Source organism: Lithobates pipiens, unplaced genomic scaffold (genome assembly GCF_037356315.1).
Source record: "Lithobates pipiens isolate NorthernLeopardFrog02 unplaced genomic scaffold, aLitPip1_a1.2 Scaffold_22, whole genome shotgun sequence".
Classification (NCBI taxonomy): domain Eukaryota; kingdom Metazoa; phylum Chordata; class Amphibia; order Anura; family Ranidae; genus Lithobates; species Lithobates pipiens.
In genome coordinates this window covers 87958760-87976249 of record NW_027507784.1, presented here as the reverse complement: position 1 = coordinate 87976249, position 17490 = coordinate 87958760, and the positions used below count along the sequence as shown (strand labels likewise).

The 17490-nt window shown below is 44.7% G+C and overlaps 1 protein-coding gene across 3 annotated transcripts in view; it reads left to right on the top strand.

Annotated features, from left to right (window-relative positions):
- The first annotated feature begins 204 nt into the window (after nt 1-204).
- The window catches only part of SPEG (striated muscle enriched protein kinase), a 496800-nt gene continuing 479514 nt past the window's right edge, over nt 205-17490 (top strand). For 2 of the 3 annotated variants that reach the window (XM_077447841.1, XM_077447840.1), the window contains exon 1: nt 211-1012. In XM_077447841.1, coding sequence (XP_077303967.1) covers nt 598-1012 — 415 coding nt within the window. In that variant the 5' untranslated portion in view covers nt 211-597. Of the gene's footprint in view, nt 1013-17490 lie in introns of all 3 variants that reach the window. The other variant, XM_077447844.1, reaches the window with a different exon arrangement.

The window sequence follows — 17490 nt, the reverse complement described above, 5'->3', positions numbered from 1 at the left end:
GCAGTTTCTATTCTTTGCACTAGGAGATGAGAGCTGGGAGGGTGGACAGTGGACAGAGGAGGGAGGAAGATGAAGAGTGGAGGGGATGGAAAGCTTCAGCCAAGTTATGTCACATATCAGGAGGGGAGGCAGCTGTCCGTGCCACTTTTGGAATGAGAGGGAGGAGGGGCGGGTGACAGGAGGGTTGGGGGACAACTTCAGTGTTCAGCAGGTCTAAAGGGTCTCTTTTGCAGGACAGACCGAAGAGGAGAGGGAGACGTAGAGGGGGCTCAGACCTAGGGGCAAGCCCAAGGCCTTCCACCATCCCGGGCCTTACCTGGAAGGACAAGTGCATGGATATAAGGGGACCTGTCCTTGTCAAGAGTTTGGAGTTGCATTTGTAAGAATTTTGATTGTCTTTCTTGCCACCCTGGGGCTGGTACCCCCTCTTTCATCTCCCCCTCTTGCACCCTGGTGTATGCCCCCGCTGCCATCACCTTTCGAAATACACATTACCATCTACTCTCCGGACAATCTAGGCTCCTGGACTTGCTTGACCCCTGCTCTATAATTAATTAACCCTTTAGCCTAGAACAAGATCCCGTGCTGACATTTACCATGCACCGTACCCAAGTGATGATGAACTTAAATGCCAATGAGAATGGGGCTTCTGGCCCCCAGACACGACCCTTCACCAAGACTGTTGGAGCTCCTCCAAGCCCTAGTGTTCTCCCCAAACACCAAAAGCAAGACCAGTCGCAGCCCTGCCCACCTCAGTTTGTGCGCAAGCTTAAGAACGCTGCCATTGGCACAGGCTGCGACATCAGTCTAAAGGTGGCAGTGTCAGGAAACCCAGTGCCAACGCTGAGCTGGTACAAAAACAAAGAGTCCCTTGACCCCAGAGCAGAGGAATACGGGACGCTGTGCATAAGGGACAGCAAGATGGAGGATGCCGGGGTTTACAGTTGCGTGGCGCAGAACGCATTGGGAGAAGCGGTGACCAGCGCTGTGCTTGCCATCATCGATTTAGAAGGTAAGAACAATTCAGTAATTCCATACTTTGTTGCATATATTGTACCATGTAGGTAAGTGTCACCATGTAACTCATCCAATTTATGGCAAGTACAACGAAAGGTAAACTGAGCGGTGCAATGTGGGGATGATGCAACAAGCAACTGATACTGTGTTTGAGTGACATTTGCTGGATTGATAACTTGTGTACTTCGTCCGTATAGCCCCCTATACGCTTCATCAGCACATACCAGACAGAGCAACTATCAATGTCGTTCCTCAAAGCAAATCGGCGCTTCAAACTCCATGTGGGCAAATTTGTAGATTTCGAAATGCATGTACAGAAAAGGCAACTGCCAGAGCATGGGTCTCCCTTTTTAGGTCTCGGTTTGCTCGTGTCTGATATTTAAGAAGTCCATCCTCCTGTGCTGATATTTCAGGTTTTGGTAGACACCGGAGAATCACCTTATGGATTCTTCTATGGGGTGACCTCTGCAATGGTTTCCCAGATCTGCACCCCTGCTGCACTTATTGGAGGTTTCTGCTGTCCTTAGTGGATTTATACTTCATTATATACTATAAAGGATGAAACAGGAGGAGTAGAAACACGCAAACATAGGATAGAACAAAGCTCGGAGAATAGGCAGGAAGGTCTTGAGCCAAAAGCACCTGAATCTGCCTATAACTGAAATATAAGTTTTGGGAGGACCTACCCTTTAATGCTTTAGTAAATACTTGTGCTTTGAGCCATTTTTTTTTTTTTTTTTTTACCTCTTATAGACTATCGGCAAGATTACCCATGCCTACACTCCAGCCTGACTCCTCACCATTGGAGACTTAGCCCTTGTACACGTGGTCGGAGAATCCGTCGGAATGTGTCCTATCGGACCGTGTTGTCGGATAATCCGACTGTGTGTGGTATGCATCGGACTGTTTCCGTCGGAATATCCGTCGGACCAAATTTTCAAACTTGCTGGAAATATTTTCAGACAAACTGGTCCGATCGGACATACTCCGATCATGTGTAGAGAATTCCGATCGGACAAAGTGCCACGCATGCTCAGATCAAATTCCTAGACCAAAGCTATTGGCTACTAGCCTGAACGTAGTCCCATCGTAACGAAATTACGTCATCACGTTCTGAAAGATCGGATTTTTCGACAACTTTGACTGACCGTGTGTATGCAACAGTTTCGGACAAAATCCGACGGATTTGGTTGTCGAAATGTCCGACCGTGTGTACAAGGGCTAACTCCACTTGCTGGATTATCTATGGAAAGCAAGATCTTCTTGTAGCAGTAACAGAAAGTGGGAAAAATGGAGGAATGAAGAACACTCTCCCTATGCATGGAAAATGTATCACTTTTGGGTGGAGTGCCATTATATCATTTTAAGATGATGCTAAATAAACAAAAAAAAACCCCACCCCCCTTTTGCTTTAGCAGATCCTAATGTTTGAAGGAGCAGAGGGCAGCTTTACAGGGCTATAGCCTATGACTAAAAATAGTCCTAACCAGGATAACACCTGGCATCTTCCTTTCAAACATTACGTTGTTAAAGCTCATTCTTGGCCATGCACCGGCAGACCGTCCACCAACAACGACGCCATAATTCAGAACTGCTCTGTTTATATAACCATTACTGCATTTCCTGATGGAGCAGATCTCTTAAATGTTATTTTTCTTAAAGTAAAGCTGTCCATAAACGGAACAATTTTCTTACCCCGCAACCACAGGTTGCAGGAAAGAAAATCACTTAAAGAGGGATTCCAGCTACAAAAAAAATATTAAAAGCCAGCAGCTATAAATACTACAGCTGCTGACTTTTAATAAATGGACACTCACCTGTCCCCGGGTCCAGCAATGTCGGCAGCCGAGAACGATCGGTCGCTCGGCTCTCGGCTGCTGCCGCCGCCATTCTAGGTGAGCGAATCAGGAAGTGAAGCGTTGCGGCTTCACTTCCCGGTTCCCTACTGCACATGCGCGAGTCGCACAGCGCAATAGGAATGGTCCGTGCTGTCTCGTGACCCGTGTGTGTCCCAGCAGACAGCGCGGCGGGACAGAAAACAGGATAGACTCCCGTGGGAGTCTATGCCCGGGAGTGGGTGCAAATACCTGTCTTAGACAGGTATCTGCACCCCCCGTCCCCCTGAAAGGTGCCAAATGTGACACCGGAGGGGGGGGGGTTCCGATGAGCGGAAGTTCCACTTTAGGGTGGAACCCCGCTTTAATTCCCCCATCAACACACACAGATTTGATGGGGAATTCCTCCCGCTGAGCCATTGTGTTCTCCTTGCAGCCACTAGCAATAATCGCATGTGGTTGTTCCCAAGTTGATTAATAGATCAACTTGGGTACATTCAGTTTTCCCATACCTGGTTCAACTTTCAGCTGGTTCCTGCTGATCCGGCTGAGATTCGAACCGTCTATGGCTGGCTTAACATACCGAAAACTGACCAGTGAATGGGGGGGGGGGGTTTCAGTGTACACAAGCAAATTATCGTTTTTACTTATATTACTCAAGAGCAGCCATTCTCAAGGAGGACCTCTTGAAATTACTTTCTGGTCTCAGGAAACCCCTTACCAATAGTTACTATATCTACAGCCCACAGTACATTAGTGGGATAGTCACTGGTAAGAATGTTTCTTCCACTTATGGTCATTGGGAAGAGTCCCCCAATACAGATAGCTAAAAAGATTATTGTTGTCAGTGGTTACTCATGTGAGAGTCAGAAACTGCTCATTGCTCCAGGAACCTCTAACAACCTATGGAGGAGCCCTATGATTCCACAGAACCCCTGTTGAGAAAGGCTGCTCTGGAGTATATCAATAGTAACTTTAAGGTCCGTCTCAGTGATTTTGCAGTCCTTTGAATAGCACAAATAGGCTATATCTATTCGAGCATAAAAAATTATCAGTTTACAAATGCTTTGAAAATGCCCTTTGTGTTCATATATGGTTTTTGATGGTTATTTTGCATTTTTTGCAAGTCAAGAAAGGTTTTTTTAATGTGTAGCTCCACCCTTGGGTGATCATGTTGGAAGCTGAAAGAGCTCATGCACATGGACCCATTTGGGCATACAATGCAAGAATTAATTCCAATAGATCAGTGGTCTCCAAACTTTCTAAAGAAAGGGCCAGTTTACTGTCCTTCAGACTTTAGGTGGTTCTGGACTGTGCCCAGTGGGAGTAAACAATGCCTAACCTTTGGTATTAAGCGGAGAAATAGTTGTGTCAGTGGGGGGAATTGTGCCCCATTGTTGGTGTTAGTGGCAGGAATAATGCCTCAAGGGTTGGATAAAGGCAAGCAAAGGCCACATCCAGGCCCAGGGCTCCAGTTTGGAGACCACTGCTATAGATGCTCCGTATTTATTTAAGGTGCTCCTCCAGTGGTGTATGGGCAAATCTATGAATCATCACTTGGGCCCAATAGCCAATCTCTGACCATGGGCAGTGTGACATGACCGAGTGGGTGACCTCACTACTGTCTTTAAACTCTGACACCAAAGCTTTTTGGTAGCTGCAATAATAGAGAGGCCGAGCAGTGTAAAGGTCTTTAAAGTTGACCCTAGTGAAAAAAAATATGTATGCTGCCATTGCTGACTTCTTTCTGCAAATGCTAATTGCCTCATGGTCTCTGTTTTTAATACTTTCTGAGCCACTAACTCTGAACAGGATGGCATTCCATGAAAATGGTCAGCGATATTGGACGTTTTGAAGCTAAAGGCACAGAGCAACAGTCAGGAGTTTAGCATGTTCAGAAGTAGGTCAGCAAGGCAGCCTACATACGACAGATTTCCTGTAACAATCACTTATTTGACAGGTGGACTGACAATGTGAAAAAACATAAACCTTCTACTTGGTGGTCGTATGTTGGTGTCATATCAGTGATTACCCCAATGGAAAGGCCTGGAGAGATAAATAATTTGGTAATTCATGGTTCTGAATTTGCTGTAACTTGAACCAGTGTTTATATTTTATTTTATATAGAAGCACTCTAGATTGTTTTCTACCTTTCCTCCCTCACAAGTTCAATGTGTAAAATCTATTTTTCACCTTCTAGAAGACATTTATCCTTCTCCTACTGTATATGCAACTCTGGCCAAACTTGTAGTCACTCCTTAGTTGAGGTGTTTTGATGAATTGCTGGCCAATTCAATGTGTAGAAGTTAATTTCAAGGCCAGAATCACAATAAACTAAAAACATTCAGGCCTGGTTGGTTATTGATGCACTGAATCACCCATCAGCATCTAATATAAATCAGGGACTGTATTGTCTTGTGCTATTATTTCATATGATATGTGGAAGCACTGGAGGAGTTCTGATCAAAGTTAGGGTTGCTTGGTTGGACACTCTATTGTTGGTGAACTGGTGAAATGTGTAGAAACCATGCTACCGTCCTACCAATGTTGTTCTTTCCCTGGCAGAACCAGTAGAGATGGTAGTCCATCTGTGGGTGTGTTTGTGTATGGTGAGGAGCACCAAACACTGACAGTTGTACAACTCAGAGGTTTGTTTAATGCCTTTATTGGTTATAATAGTATTAGTATTAGTATTGGTTATAATAGTAGTAAAGAGCCGACGGGTCCCTCTTTTCTTCAGGACTTTGTGTGGTGTCTGGTTGCTTGCTTAATACCCCGTACACAAGAGCGGAATTCTGTCGGAAAAAACATCCAAGATTTTTCTGCTCAAGCTTGGCTTACATACACACGGTCACACAAAAGTTCTCTGAACTTTCGACCGTCAAGAATGCGGTGACGTACAATACTATGATGAGCCGAGAAAATGACATTCAATGCTTCCGAGCATGCGTCGAATTGTTTCTGAGCATGCGTAGGAATTTTGTGCGTCGGAATTGCTACAGACGATTGGAATTTTCGATCTGAACTTTTTCCGTCGGAAAAATAGAGAATGTGCTCTCAATCTTTTGCTGGCAGAAATTCCACCAGCAAAAGTCCGATGGAGCATACACACGGTCGGAATCTCCGACCAAAAGCTCACATCTGACTTTTGCTGGTGGAATTTCCGATGTACGGGGCATAAGAGACACAAAAATGCCCAGCATGCCAAGAGGTAAAGATTTCAACTCTTTACTGAGATCCTGATTACAATAACAGCATATTTAGCACATAGAGGACATCGAAACCACCATTCTTCTTTGTGCTATTATTGAAATTAGGATTTGGGGTCTTTACCTCTTGGTGTGTTGGATTTTTTTTTGTGTCTTGGATTCCACAGTATCACCATTGGCCATACACCTTCCTAAACTAACATAAATTATGACCATCTATCACCATGCATGTGTAATAGTATCTTCATACAATACATAAAATAGTATCTTCATACAATCTTCATACAATAAACCTAATACTAAATGTGATTAGATAAAATAAAAAATAAACATCTCAAATATTTGTGAATCAATAAAAAACATCCCTCTCATATAGTAATAGAAGAATTTAGTCATTATATCACTCCAAAGCCAATATAGTGAGGATATAGTGCCTTTCCTTTCCTAAAATCTCTCAATCTCACAGTGACCACCATTAGGCACCTTTCACACGGACCTGTCAGTCTTTCAGGTCAGACCCGCTCGGACCATCCATTGTCCTCTATGAAGTGGCAGATGTCAACAGGCATGTGTCCATTGACACCCGCTGACATCCAATCTGTTCCTGCCTGCTGAAAACAGAAAGATGGGAATCTGCTCCCCATCCGTCTGGCAGATCGGATGACAGTAGGATGGAAATGGACAGGCGCTCTGTTTTTGTCCAACAGCCCATAGTGGAAAACGGGCTGTGTCCATGTTCATTCTGCATCAGCTGAGCAGACATGGACCTGTCATCCACCTGCTCAGCAGGGATCAGCAGAGAGATCCCCTGCTGAGCAGGCACATCCACTGGCGGACTCCACCAGTGTAAAAGGGACCTGACAGTGTTACACATGCTCCACCACTACCGTGCAATCCGTTTCCTGTCATAAGCACTTGAGGACATTTTTAGTAGTCACCAGTCATCCAGGTCTCCCTCTTTCCTCCCCAATACTTTTTCCCACAAGTTGACCCCTGATGAAGTCACATGGGTGGGACATAACGCGTAGGTCGGAGCCGGGTGACATCATTGCGCGGTAGTGATGGAGCTTGCGTGTAACACTGTAATGTCACAGTTCCCAGAAGATTGCAGGACCATTCACAAAGTACGGCTTGCACATGTGCAGTGGGCAGTCAACTGTGAAGTTGCAAGCAGCACAGCCGGCTCCCCCCAGTTAAGGATTTGTTTGTTTGATTACCGTTATAACCAATAAAGGCTTTAATCCAGCCACTAATTTGTACGACTGTGTCTACCAGGCTCCCTTCAGCACATATAGATGATTTGCGCTAATTTGTGGTCTCCTATAAGGGTGTAACATGCCATTCTCTTGCTACCGGTTTACCCAATTAAATGCTCATTCTTTATCCTGTATTAATTATATAGCTATGCATAGAATGTAGGGTAGTGTGGCACCATTGTTTGGTTTTAAAATGGCCTGCTATATTTGTAATGCATGTAGCAGTTCCTCTCCATTTCCAAGGCTAACATATGGCTCAGCTGGTCAATAAGCACACTATTCCGGGTGAGCAATGCCTGACTCTCATGTATAACTGCCCAGAGTTTGCCTTCTGTTGCATACAGATCTCATAATTCACTCGTGTCCAAAAATATCAAACCCCACCAACAGATGCGTTGTTGATTTTTCATTTTCTCCAATGTCAGATGTAATAATCCTATTTAGTGACTACGTGTTCCTACTAAATGTCGTCTGCATTCTCAGAAATATTGATTTCTCTTATAAAATGTCTTTGTTTAATGTCACGGAATTCAGCTCATTTTTCAAATACTGGGAAGAGGTTGTGAAGCTTTGTGAAGCAGAGGCCGCCCTCCCACCACTTTGAAGAACCAGAATCCAAAACTGTGGCAGGTTTGCAGGACTTTTGCCCAAAAAAATAAAATTAGCTTAAAAGGGTCCTTGGATTTCGGGGGTCCTGGACTTGAATAGCGTTTGTGAAGATGATAAATGGCTAAAAGGCATAAGCAGTCATATGAATGGAGTGTGTGAGGGGGGGGGGGTTGGTTGGGGTACATTTATAGGACAACCTTCCAGACCTGGGGTCCTTGGTTTGAGTCCTGGCCTGGATACTATATGCATGGAGATGGTATGTTTTCTGTGGCCTTGTATAGGGTGCCTCCTGCACTTCAAAGTGCAATTCCTATGCGAAGCAATGGGCAATGCAAACTCAATAAAAATCAATGGGCAGTGCAATCTCAATGCAAGTGTATAGGCAATGCAATCTCAGTGCTAGTCAACGGGCAATGCAATTTCAGTGCAAGTCAATGGGCAATGCAATTCCAATGCATGTCAATTGGCAATACAATCTAAGTGCACATGAATGGGCAATACAATCTCAGTGAAAATCAATGGGCAATACAATCTCAGTGAAAATCAATGGGCAATGCAATCTCAGTGCAAGTTAATGGGCAATGCAAACTCAATACAAATCAATGGTCAGTGCAATCTCAATGCATGTCAATGGGCAATGCAATCTCCGTGCAAGTGTATGGGCAATGTAATCTCAGTGCACATCAATGGGTAATACAATCTCAGTGAAAATCAATGGGCAATGCAATCTCAGTGCAAGTTAATGGGCAATGCAAACTCAATACAAATCAACGGGCAGTGCAATCTCAATGCATGTCAATGGGCAATGTAATCTCAATGCAAGTGTATGGGCAATGTAATCTCAGTGCACATCAATGGGCAATGCAATCTCAGTGAAAATCGCCATGTGCCGGTCCAGGCACGTGGGTGGATCCCGAGCCTGGACTGGCTAAGGGACGTCAGCCGACAGTTGGCTTCAGCTCGCTGTCTTCTGAAAATGGGTCACAGGACCACAGAACGCTCTGCACTCCTGTGATCCACAGGGGAAGTACAGCCAAACAAGCTTTGGCTGTACTTCTACTTTAAAGCGGAGGTCCACCGTTTTTTGTTTTTTTTAAAGTCAGTAGCTACAAATACTGCAGCTGCTGACTTTTAAAATAAGGACACTTACCTTTTCAGGGCGGCCGCGATGTCGGCACCCAAAGCCGATCTATCCCTCAGCTGTTGGGTGCTGCCGCCACCATCTTTGGTAAGGGAATCAGGAAGTGAAGCTTCCTGGCTCCCTACTGCGCAATGCACTACTCGCTCTGCGCTATCCTACTAGTCCCTGCTGTCTTCTGGGACCTGTGTGTCTCCCAGAAGGCAGCGGGGGGGGGGATTCGAAGGCGCCGGAAGTGGCGTAGATACCCGCGGGTGGCTCGGGTATCTATGCCCAGAAGTGGGAGAAAAATACCTGTATTAGACAGGTATCTGCTCCCCCCTAAAAGGTGCAAAATGTGACACCGGAGGGGGGGAGGAACCCAGAAAAGTGGAAGTTACATTTTTGGGTGGAACTCCGCTTTAAGCAAGGTCTAGGGTCTAGCGTGAATGTACAATATGTAAGGTCCTGATTGTTTTATATACTGTAAATGTCTATAATAATAATAATGATAAATTATTCCGGTCCTTTGGCTAAAAACGATTATTATCCAAGCTTGAGGATCAGAGATAAATGATTAACAAGTTCTATATACTCTTCTGGTGTCATAAGAGAATACATGGAAATGTGTCTTTTATTTGTGAATGACCCCCGAGCCTGCGAGTGTTGTTCTCTGGTGTAATGGGTTACATTCGGAGCCGTCTGCGGCCATTTTAATGTGTGTTTACCCTTGCAATGTCATTCCCGTGTCACCGGAACGGCTCCCTGTCCATCGCAGTGTTAGCTCAGTTAATGAATCTAATCTCAGCAGACGATGAGAAGGTTGTGTGAAATACTAATGCGAAGCACTCAGCCTGGCTGATTTCTGAGCCATACAAAGACATTTTCTGCACATTGTTCAGCCTGGGCAGTCTACAATACATGAAATGATCTGTATTTATGGGTAAAGGAGCAATCCTCTACCAAAGGCCTGCAATGTGTCTCATTATAGTCACCCAATTCTGTCTCTTGACATATAATTCAAGAGAGATGTACGAGGTTTCCACCACTGATATCTCTCTGAAAATGCTAGTTACTAGGCTGTCAGCCTAATCTTTTCTCTTCAGTACCAAATCTTTGTGGCCAGTTCCTCATACAGTTTCCGAAGCTAAAGGATCGGCGTGTTAGCAAAGCAACTACCATTTCCAGAAGGAGATGTGCAATCGAAGCATAAGTGCCAGTGGCGGCTGGTGTTGTTTTGTTTGGGGGGGGGGGGTGGCAAACAACCAAACCAATATTAGTAAAGCCGGGAAACCTTAGCGCTGATATTAATGACTATGTAGGGATACCATTCATGTATAGGAAACATCCAAATGACTAGGCTGCAACCATGTTAGTGTTCTGTCACTATAAAGATTAATTGTATATAATGGTGCGCTCTGGTCAACTTCCTATTACACAATCTAAGCCCTTGTACACACGGCCGGACATTCCGACAACCAAATCCGTTGGATTTTGTCAGATGGATTTTGTCCGAAACTGTTGCATACACACAGTCGGACAAAGTTGTCAGAAAATCTGATCGTACTTAATGTGATGACGTTATTTCGTTAGGACGGGACTACATTCAGGCTAGTAGCCAATAGCTTTGGTCTAGGAATTTGATCTGAGCATGCGTGGCACTTTGTCCGATCGGAATTCTCTACACATGATCGGACAAAGTCCGATCGGACCATGTTGTCGGAAAATTTTATAGCCCAGCTGGAAAACTTGGTCCGTCGGATACTCCGACGGAAACAGTCAGATGGAGCCAACACACTGTCGGATTATCCGACAACACGGTCCTATCGGACATTGTCCATCGGAATGTCCGACTGTGTGTACAAGGGCTTAGAAGGAAAATACGAGGCTACCAATCCTGAGGCTGCTATGAGGAAATGTGTTGAACACAGTACTGTGCAAAAATGCAATAATATCATGTGCAAAACAGGCAAAAAAATTTAAGTGCAAAATGAATTTGTGTACAATTTACAAAAGTGCAGAAATACTATGCAGTTATCACAAAACGTGTGCAAATGGGCAGTAATAAGTGTAGATAACGAAAAAAACCTCCTTCACATCCAGTACAAAGTGCTACTGTGCTGATTGCTGTTCCACCTGACTCCTGAACAGCAGGGCTATCAATCCTGAAGTTACTATAGGAAAGAGGTATTGTGCAAAATTACAATAGTGTCATATATAAGTAAGTAAAAAGGATTAAAGTGCATAAAATGTAGTGTAAACAATATAACAAGGTGCAAACCAAACTGTGCACTTATCACAAATGTTGTGCAAATAAGTAATAATAAATGCTAAAAACAAGAAAATCAATAGAAAGTGCTGTTGTGCTTATTGCTATTTGGCCTGTCTCCTGAACAGCCTATAACATCCCAAAATTAATCACTTGCCGCCCGCCATATAGCAAAATGACGGTGTCAAAGTGGTTTTAATATCTTGACCGGACGTCATATGACGCGATCAGGATATTAAGCCGCTGCGCACCCCTGAGGGCGCGCATCGCGACAATCGTTGTTGCAGGGTGTCAGTCTGATACCCCGCAACTACGATCTCGGTAAAGAGTCTCTGACGGAGACTCTTTACCATGTGATCAGCCGTGTCCAATCACGGCTGATCACTGTAAATAGGAAGAGCCGGTGATCGGCTTACTCGCGTCTGTCAGAAATGAGTAGAGGAGAGACGATCGGCTGTTCCTCTGACAGGGGGGGTCTGTGCTAATCGATTATCAGCACAGCCCCCCCAAGGATGCCCACACTGGACCACCAGGGATGCCCAGCACCAGGTATGCCCCCTAGACTACCAGGGATGCCAGTCAGTTCCCACAATGGATGCCAATCAATGCCCATAATGGGCATCACTGATTGCCATGCATTATTGTTTGGCACTGATCCATCCCTATACAATACTGTACACTACAATGCCCATCCATGCCGCCTATCAGTGCCCATCCGTGCCGCCTATCAGTGCCCATCTATGCTGCCTATCAGTGCCCATCTATGCTGCCTATCAGTGCCCATCCATGCTGCCTATCAGTGCCCATCCATGTCGCCTATCAGTGCCCATCCGTGCCACCTATCCATGCCACCTATCCATGCCACCCATCTATGCCAATCCGTGCCACCTATCCATGACAATCCATGCCACCTATCAGTGCCTATTTGTGTCACCTATCAGAGTCTGTGTCGCATATCAGTACCATCTATCAGTGCCGCCTACCAGTGCCACTTCATTGATGCCACATCATTGGTGCCCATCAGGGCCACCTTATCAGTGCCAGTCACTGCAGCCCCATCAGTGCCCATCAGTGAAGTAGAAAACCTAATTATTTACAAAATTTTGTAACTGAAACAAAAAAAAAATGTTTTATTTCCAAATTTTCGGCCTTTTTTTATTTGTTTAGCAGAAAATAAAAACCATAGAGGTGATCGAATACCACCAAAAGAAAGCTCTATTTGTGGGAACAAAATTATATTTGGGTACAGTGTAGCATGACCGCGCAATTGTCATTCAAAGTGCGACAGCGCTGAAAGCTCAAAATTGGTCTGGGCAGGAAGGTGTATAAGTGCCTGGTATTGAAGTGGTTAAACAAGTATCAAGAACATGAAAAAAAACATGTAGCAAAAACATGTAAAAAACAATCCAATGAAAGTTAATACATATTAATCACAGAAAAATAAACATCATAGAGAAAAAATATTAGATAGTATTATTATAGACACCACCTACTCAGTGTACTCAAGACCAAGGTGGTGATAAATAACACTACATGTGCTGAATACTATATCACTTTTAGAGTGCAGTCTCTGATTCGTAGAAAGCAAAGTCCCACCACTATCATAGGATAGTTTGGCGTGCGAACGTTTCCCACAGCAGAAAGGAGAGGAAACTTTCCGGGACACTATCACTCATGATCGAATTGCTTCAGATCCGATCCGATCACAAATCGTGGCAATAACCCAGGCCGTCAAGTAGCGCTTTAAACAATCAGCTGGATAAGGTGGGAGGCGTTTCCCAGACAAGCCACCTTGCTTGCTAGATTCTCAAAAGGCTCCGAACGTAACGTTACTGGCTCCACCCGACGCGTTGCATCATATGTCACGTGACTTTATCAAGGGTCGATTGCATACCTCCCAACTGTCCCTGATTTGGAGGGACTTTCCCTGATTTGGAGCAATGTCCCTCTGTCCCTCATTCCTCCTCATTTGCCCCTCATTTTGCTCTGATCCATATAGTTGTATATAAAATGCACTTTTTATCTTTCAAAGAGTGTTTCCCAGCGCTAAACCTTTCATCTGATTTCTAAATGGCTGCATTTGTAAATTACAAAAGCCAATATAAAGGAATAGTAGTGGTAAAAAAAAGCCCTTGTGGATTTAATTAACCTTTTTGTTGGGGTTAAATCTCCTTTAGGGGTGTGTGACAGGGGGCGTGTCCTATGCCTACATACGTTTGCTAGTAGGTGTCCCTCATTCCCATCTCAAAATGTTGAGAGGTATGCTGATTGCACGGACACCCCACCCCTCCCCCCGCCTCCTGTAAAAACAAGTGGCTGAACAGCCGTTATGATTGTTTTTATAGTGCAGGGATTGCTAGCAGAAAAAGAAGATATCTGAATGCATCATTCTGATATCCCCACTCAAAGTCCACAACGTCATATGACTCCTTTGGAAGTGGTTAAATAAAAAAAAAGATGCGCTGAAATTGCCACATCACTGCGCTGATCTCAGCCGGACTGCACTGCACACCACTGCTGCGTTGTAACGTAGCGGCTGATGTGAACATACCCTTAGTTTGTTGGGGTGCTTTTCAAAATGAATTGTGATGCAAAGCAATGCATGGCAGTACACACATTGCTGCATAATTTACAGCGCATTACCGCAACTGATAGGTGTGAATGGGCCTAAATGTCATACCTCCCAACTTTTTGAGATGAGGGACACCTATCAGCAAAAGTATGCAGGCATAGGACACACCCCTTGCCACGCCCCCTTAAAGGAGAATTGTGCAAAAAAACAAGATTGGTTAAACCCACAAGAATTTTTTTTTTTACCACTACTATTATTACTACTTTTATTTCTAGGGCCGCCAGACTTTTGGGAAGAAAAAGTCTGCTGGAGCCCACACACAATCGAATTGTCTGACGGATTCCAGTCCGCCGGACCAAGTCCGTCGGAAAGTCCGGTCGTGTGGTTATGCGGCATAACAGGCTTTCTTCTAAGATTGCCCTGTATTTGGCTACATCCATCTTCCCATCAACTCTGACCAGCTTCCCTGTCCCTGCTGAAGAAAAGCATCCCCTACAACATGATGCTGCCACCACCATGTTTCACGGTGGGGATGGTGTGTTCAGGGTGATGTGCAGTGTTATGCCACGTAAACACGATCAGAATTTTGGTCGGAAAAAGCTCTGATGGTTTTCCCGACGGAATTCCGACGGGATTTCGCTCAAGCTGTCTTGCATACACACGGTCACACCAAATTCCGCCCGTCAAGAACGCGGTGATGTACAACACGTACGACGGGACTAGAAAAGGGAAGTTCAATAGGCAGTAGCTAATAGCTTCCGTCTCATAGTTGAATCTGAGCATGCGTGAGTTTTTGCATGTCGGAATTGCATACACACTAACGCATTTTCGGATAGGGACTTTTTCCGACTGAAAAATAGAGAACCTGCTCTCAATCTTTTGCTAGCCGAAATTCGGCCAGTAAAAGTCCGATGGAGCGTACACAGTGTGTTTTGAACATGGTGTAGGAAATGTGGACCTGCACCATATTCTGATGTGAATGGCCCTAGCAAAACCACGCATGTCAAGTCAGTGACTGGAATAAAGTATACCAACCATTCTGTGTATACAGATCATTTCCAGTCCTTTCCAGCTATAAAAAAAACAAAAAAACAAGCTTTAGAGGAAGGAAAGAAAGAGAAGAAGGACCGCCGTGTGACATGAAAAGGGAGCGAGAAAACATCACTGCGGATTCTCAGCAGCAGTGACACTGCAGAATGCCGTTCAAGGCATATTTACCCCCCTGTGTGATACGTGCCGATACGCAGGAGGCCGAGCCATAAATAATAAATGATCTTTATTTTTGTAATATGTTGAGTCACATCAGTTTTCACTGGAGTAACCAGAACATCGGACAACGTATTAAAGGGGAACCACAGTTTTTTAAGGCTGGATTTACATACATTATATTGTCAAAAATATTGTGACGCCCGCCTTTACACACACATGAACTTTAATGGCACCCCAGTCTTCGTCTGTAGGGTTCAATATTGAGTTGGCCCACCCTTTGCAGCTATAACAGCTTCAACTCTTCTGGGAAGGCCGTCCACAAGGTTTAGGAGTGTGTCTATGGGAATGTTTGACCAATCTTCCAGAAGCCCATTTGTAAGGTCAGGCACTGATGTTGGGCGAGAAGGCCTGGCTCACAGTCTGCACTCTAATGTGAAGGCCAGTCAAGTTCCTCCACCCCAAACTTGCTCATCCATGTCTTTATGGGCCTTGCTTTGTGCACTGGTCAAAATAATTTGGTGGAGGCCTGGCTCGCAGTCTGCGCACTAACTCATTCCAAAGTTGTTCTATTGGGTTGAGGTCAGGACTCTGTGCAGACCAGTCAAATTCCTCCACCACAAACTCGCTCGTCTATGTCTTTATGGACCTTGCTTTGCACACTGCTACACAGTCATGTTGGAACATGAAATTTTCCAAAGTGTCTTGGTATGCTGACATCTTAAGAGTTCCCTTCTCTGGAACTAAGGGGCCAAACCCAACCCCTGAGAAACAACCCCACACCATAATCCCCCCTCCACCAAATGATTTGGACCAGTGCACAAAGCAAGGTCCATAAAGACATGGATGAGCGAGTTTGGGGTGGAAGAATTTGACTGGCCTGCACAGTTCTAACCTCAACTCGATAGAACACCTTTGGGATGAATTAGAGCAGAAACTGCGAGCCAGGCCTTCTTATCCAACATCAGTGCCTGACCTCACAAATGCGCTTCTGGAAGAATGGCCAAACATTCCCATAGACACACTCCTAAACCTTGTGGACAGCCTTCCCAGAAGAGTTGAAGCTGTTATAGCTGCAAAGGGTGGGCCAACTCAATATTGAACCCTACGGACTGAGACTGGGGTGCTATTAAAGTTCATGTGCGTGTAAAGATAGGCGTTGACAATATAATGTATGTAAATCCAGCCTTAAAAAACTGTGGTTCCCCTTTAATACGTTGTCCGATGTTCTGGTTACTCCAGTGAAAACTGATGTGACTCAACATATTACAAAAATAAAGATCATTTTTTATTTATGGCTCGGCCTCCTGCGTATCAGCACGGGGTGGACCAACTCAATATTGAACCCTAAGGACTAAGACTGGGATCCCATTAACCTCCCTATGGGAATGTTTGACATTTATTCCAGGAGCACATTTGTGAGGTCAGGCACTGATGTTTGATAAGAAGGCCTGGCTCAAAGTCTCTGCTCTAATTCTTCCCAAAGGTGTTCTATCGGATTGAGGTCAGGACTCTGTGCAGGCCAGTCAGGTTCCTCCACCCCAAATTCGCTCATCCATGTCTTTATGGACCTTGCTTAGTGCAGAAAATGAAAATGACTCAAGGAACCCCTTGTATCCTCTGGAGGAACCTTTGCTCTGAAAGCTCTACAGTACATAGCAGGTTTCTACTTCCAATTCCCCAGGTCGGTAATCTGCAGCCCCAATTCATGGAAAGACGCTGAATCTGTTGATCGAATTTTCTCTCTGTTTGGTAGATCTGAGTTTTTGTATCAGATGTTTGCCCCCTTGTTTATTACATGGAAGTATTTTCATCAAATTGGCAGTGCTTAGCCAGAATCTGTGTAGCGCATTTGCGTTGTAACATATGTGTGGGAAGGCAGTGTGTAGGCTACGGAATACTAAATGGGGCCAAACTTTTTTTTATGCATAATTAGTAAATCTTTCACAAAGACAAAGCTTTTCTTTCTTTTGAAGTCAAAGGAAATAATTTTCCCAAGAATGAAATGTACACAAGTCTGCACACTGCACAGTAGTGTAACTACAGATAATAGTACCCCATAGAAAAGTTGTAATGAGGCCCCTCGGGAAACCTCCTTATTGTCATATGGATCTTAACAAAAGTATGTCTTAAATAAAGCGGAACTTTCCTCTCCCAACCAGCACTGACTATTTTTAATCCTTATGCCGCGTACACACGGGCGGACTGTATGGCGTACTTAGTCCGTCGTACAATCCGACGGACAGTCCGTCATACTTTCGACTGAACGGACTTGACCACACACGGATACCCAAACAGTCCGTCGAAAGCTTGCGCGATGACGTGTACAGCACGTACGACGGGACTAGAAATAGGAAGTCCAATACACAGCAAAGCACCCTTCCGCCGTGTAAATCCTTT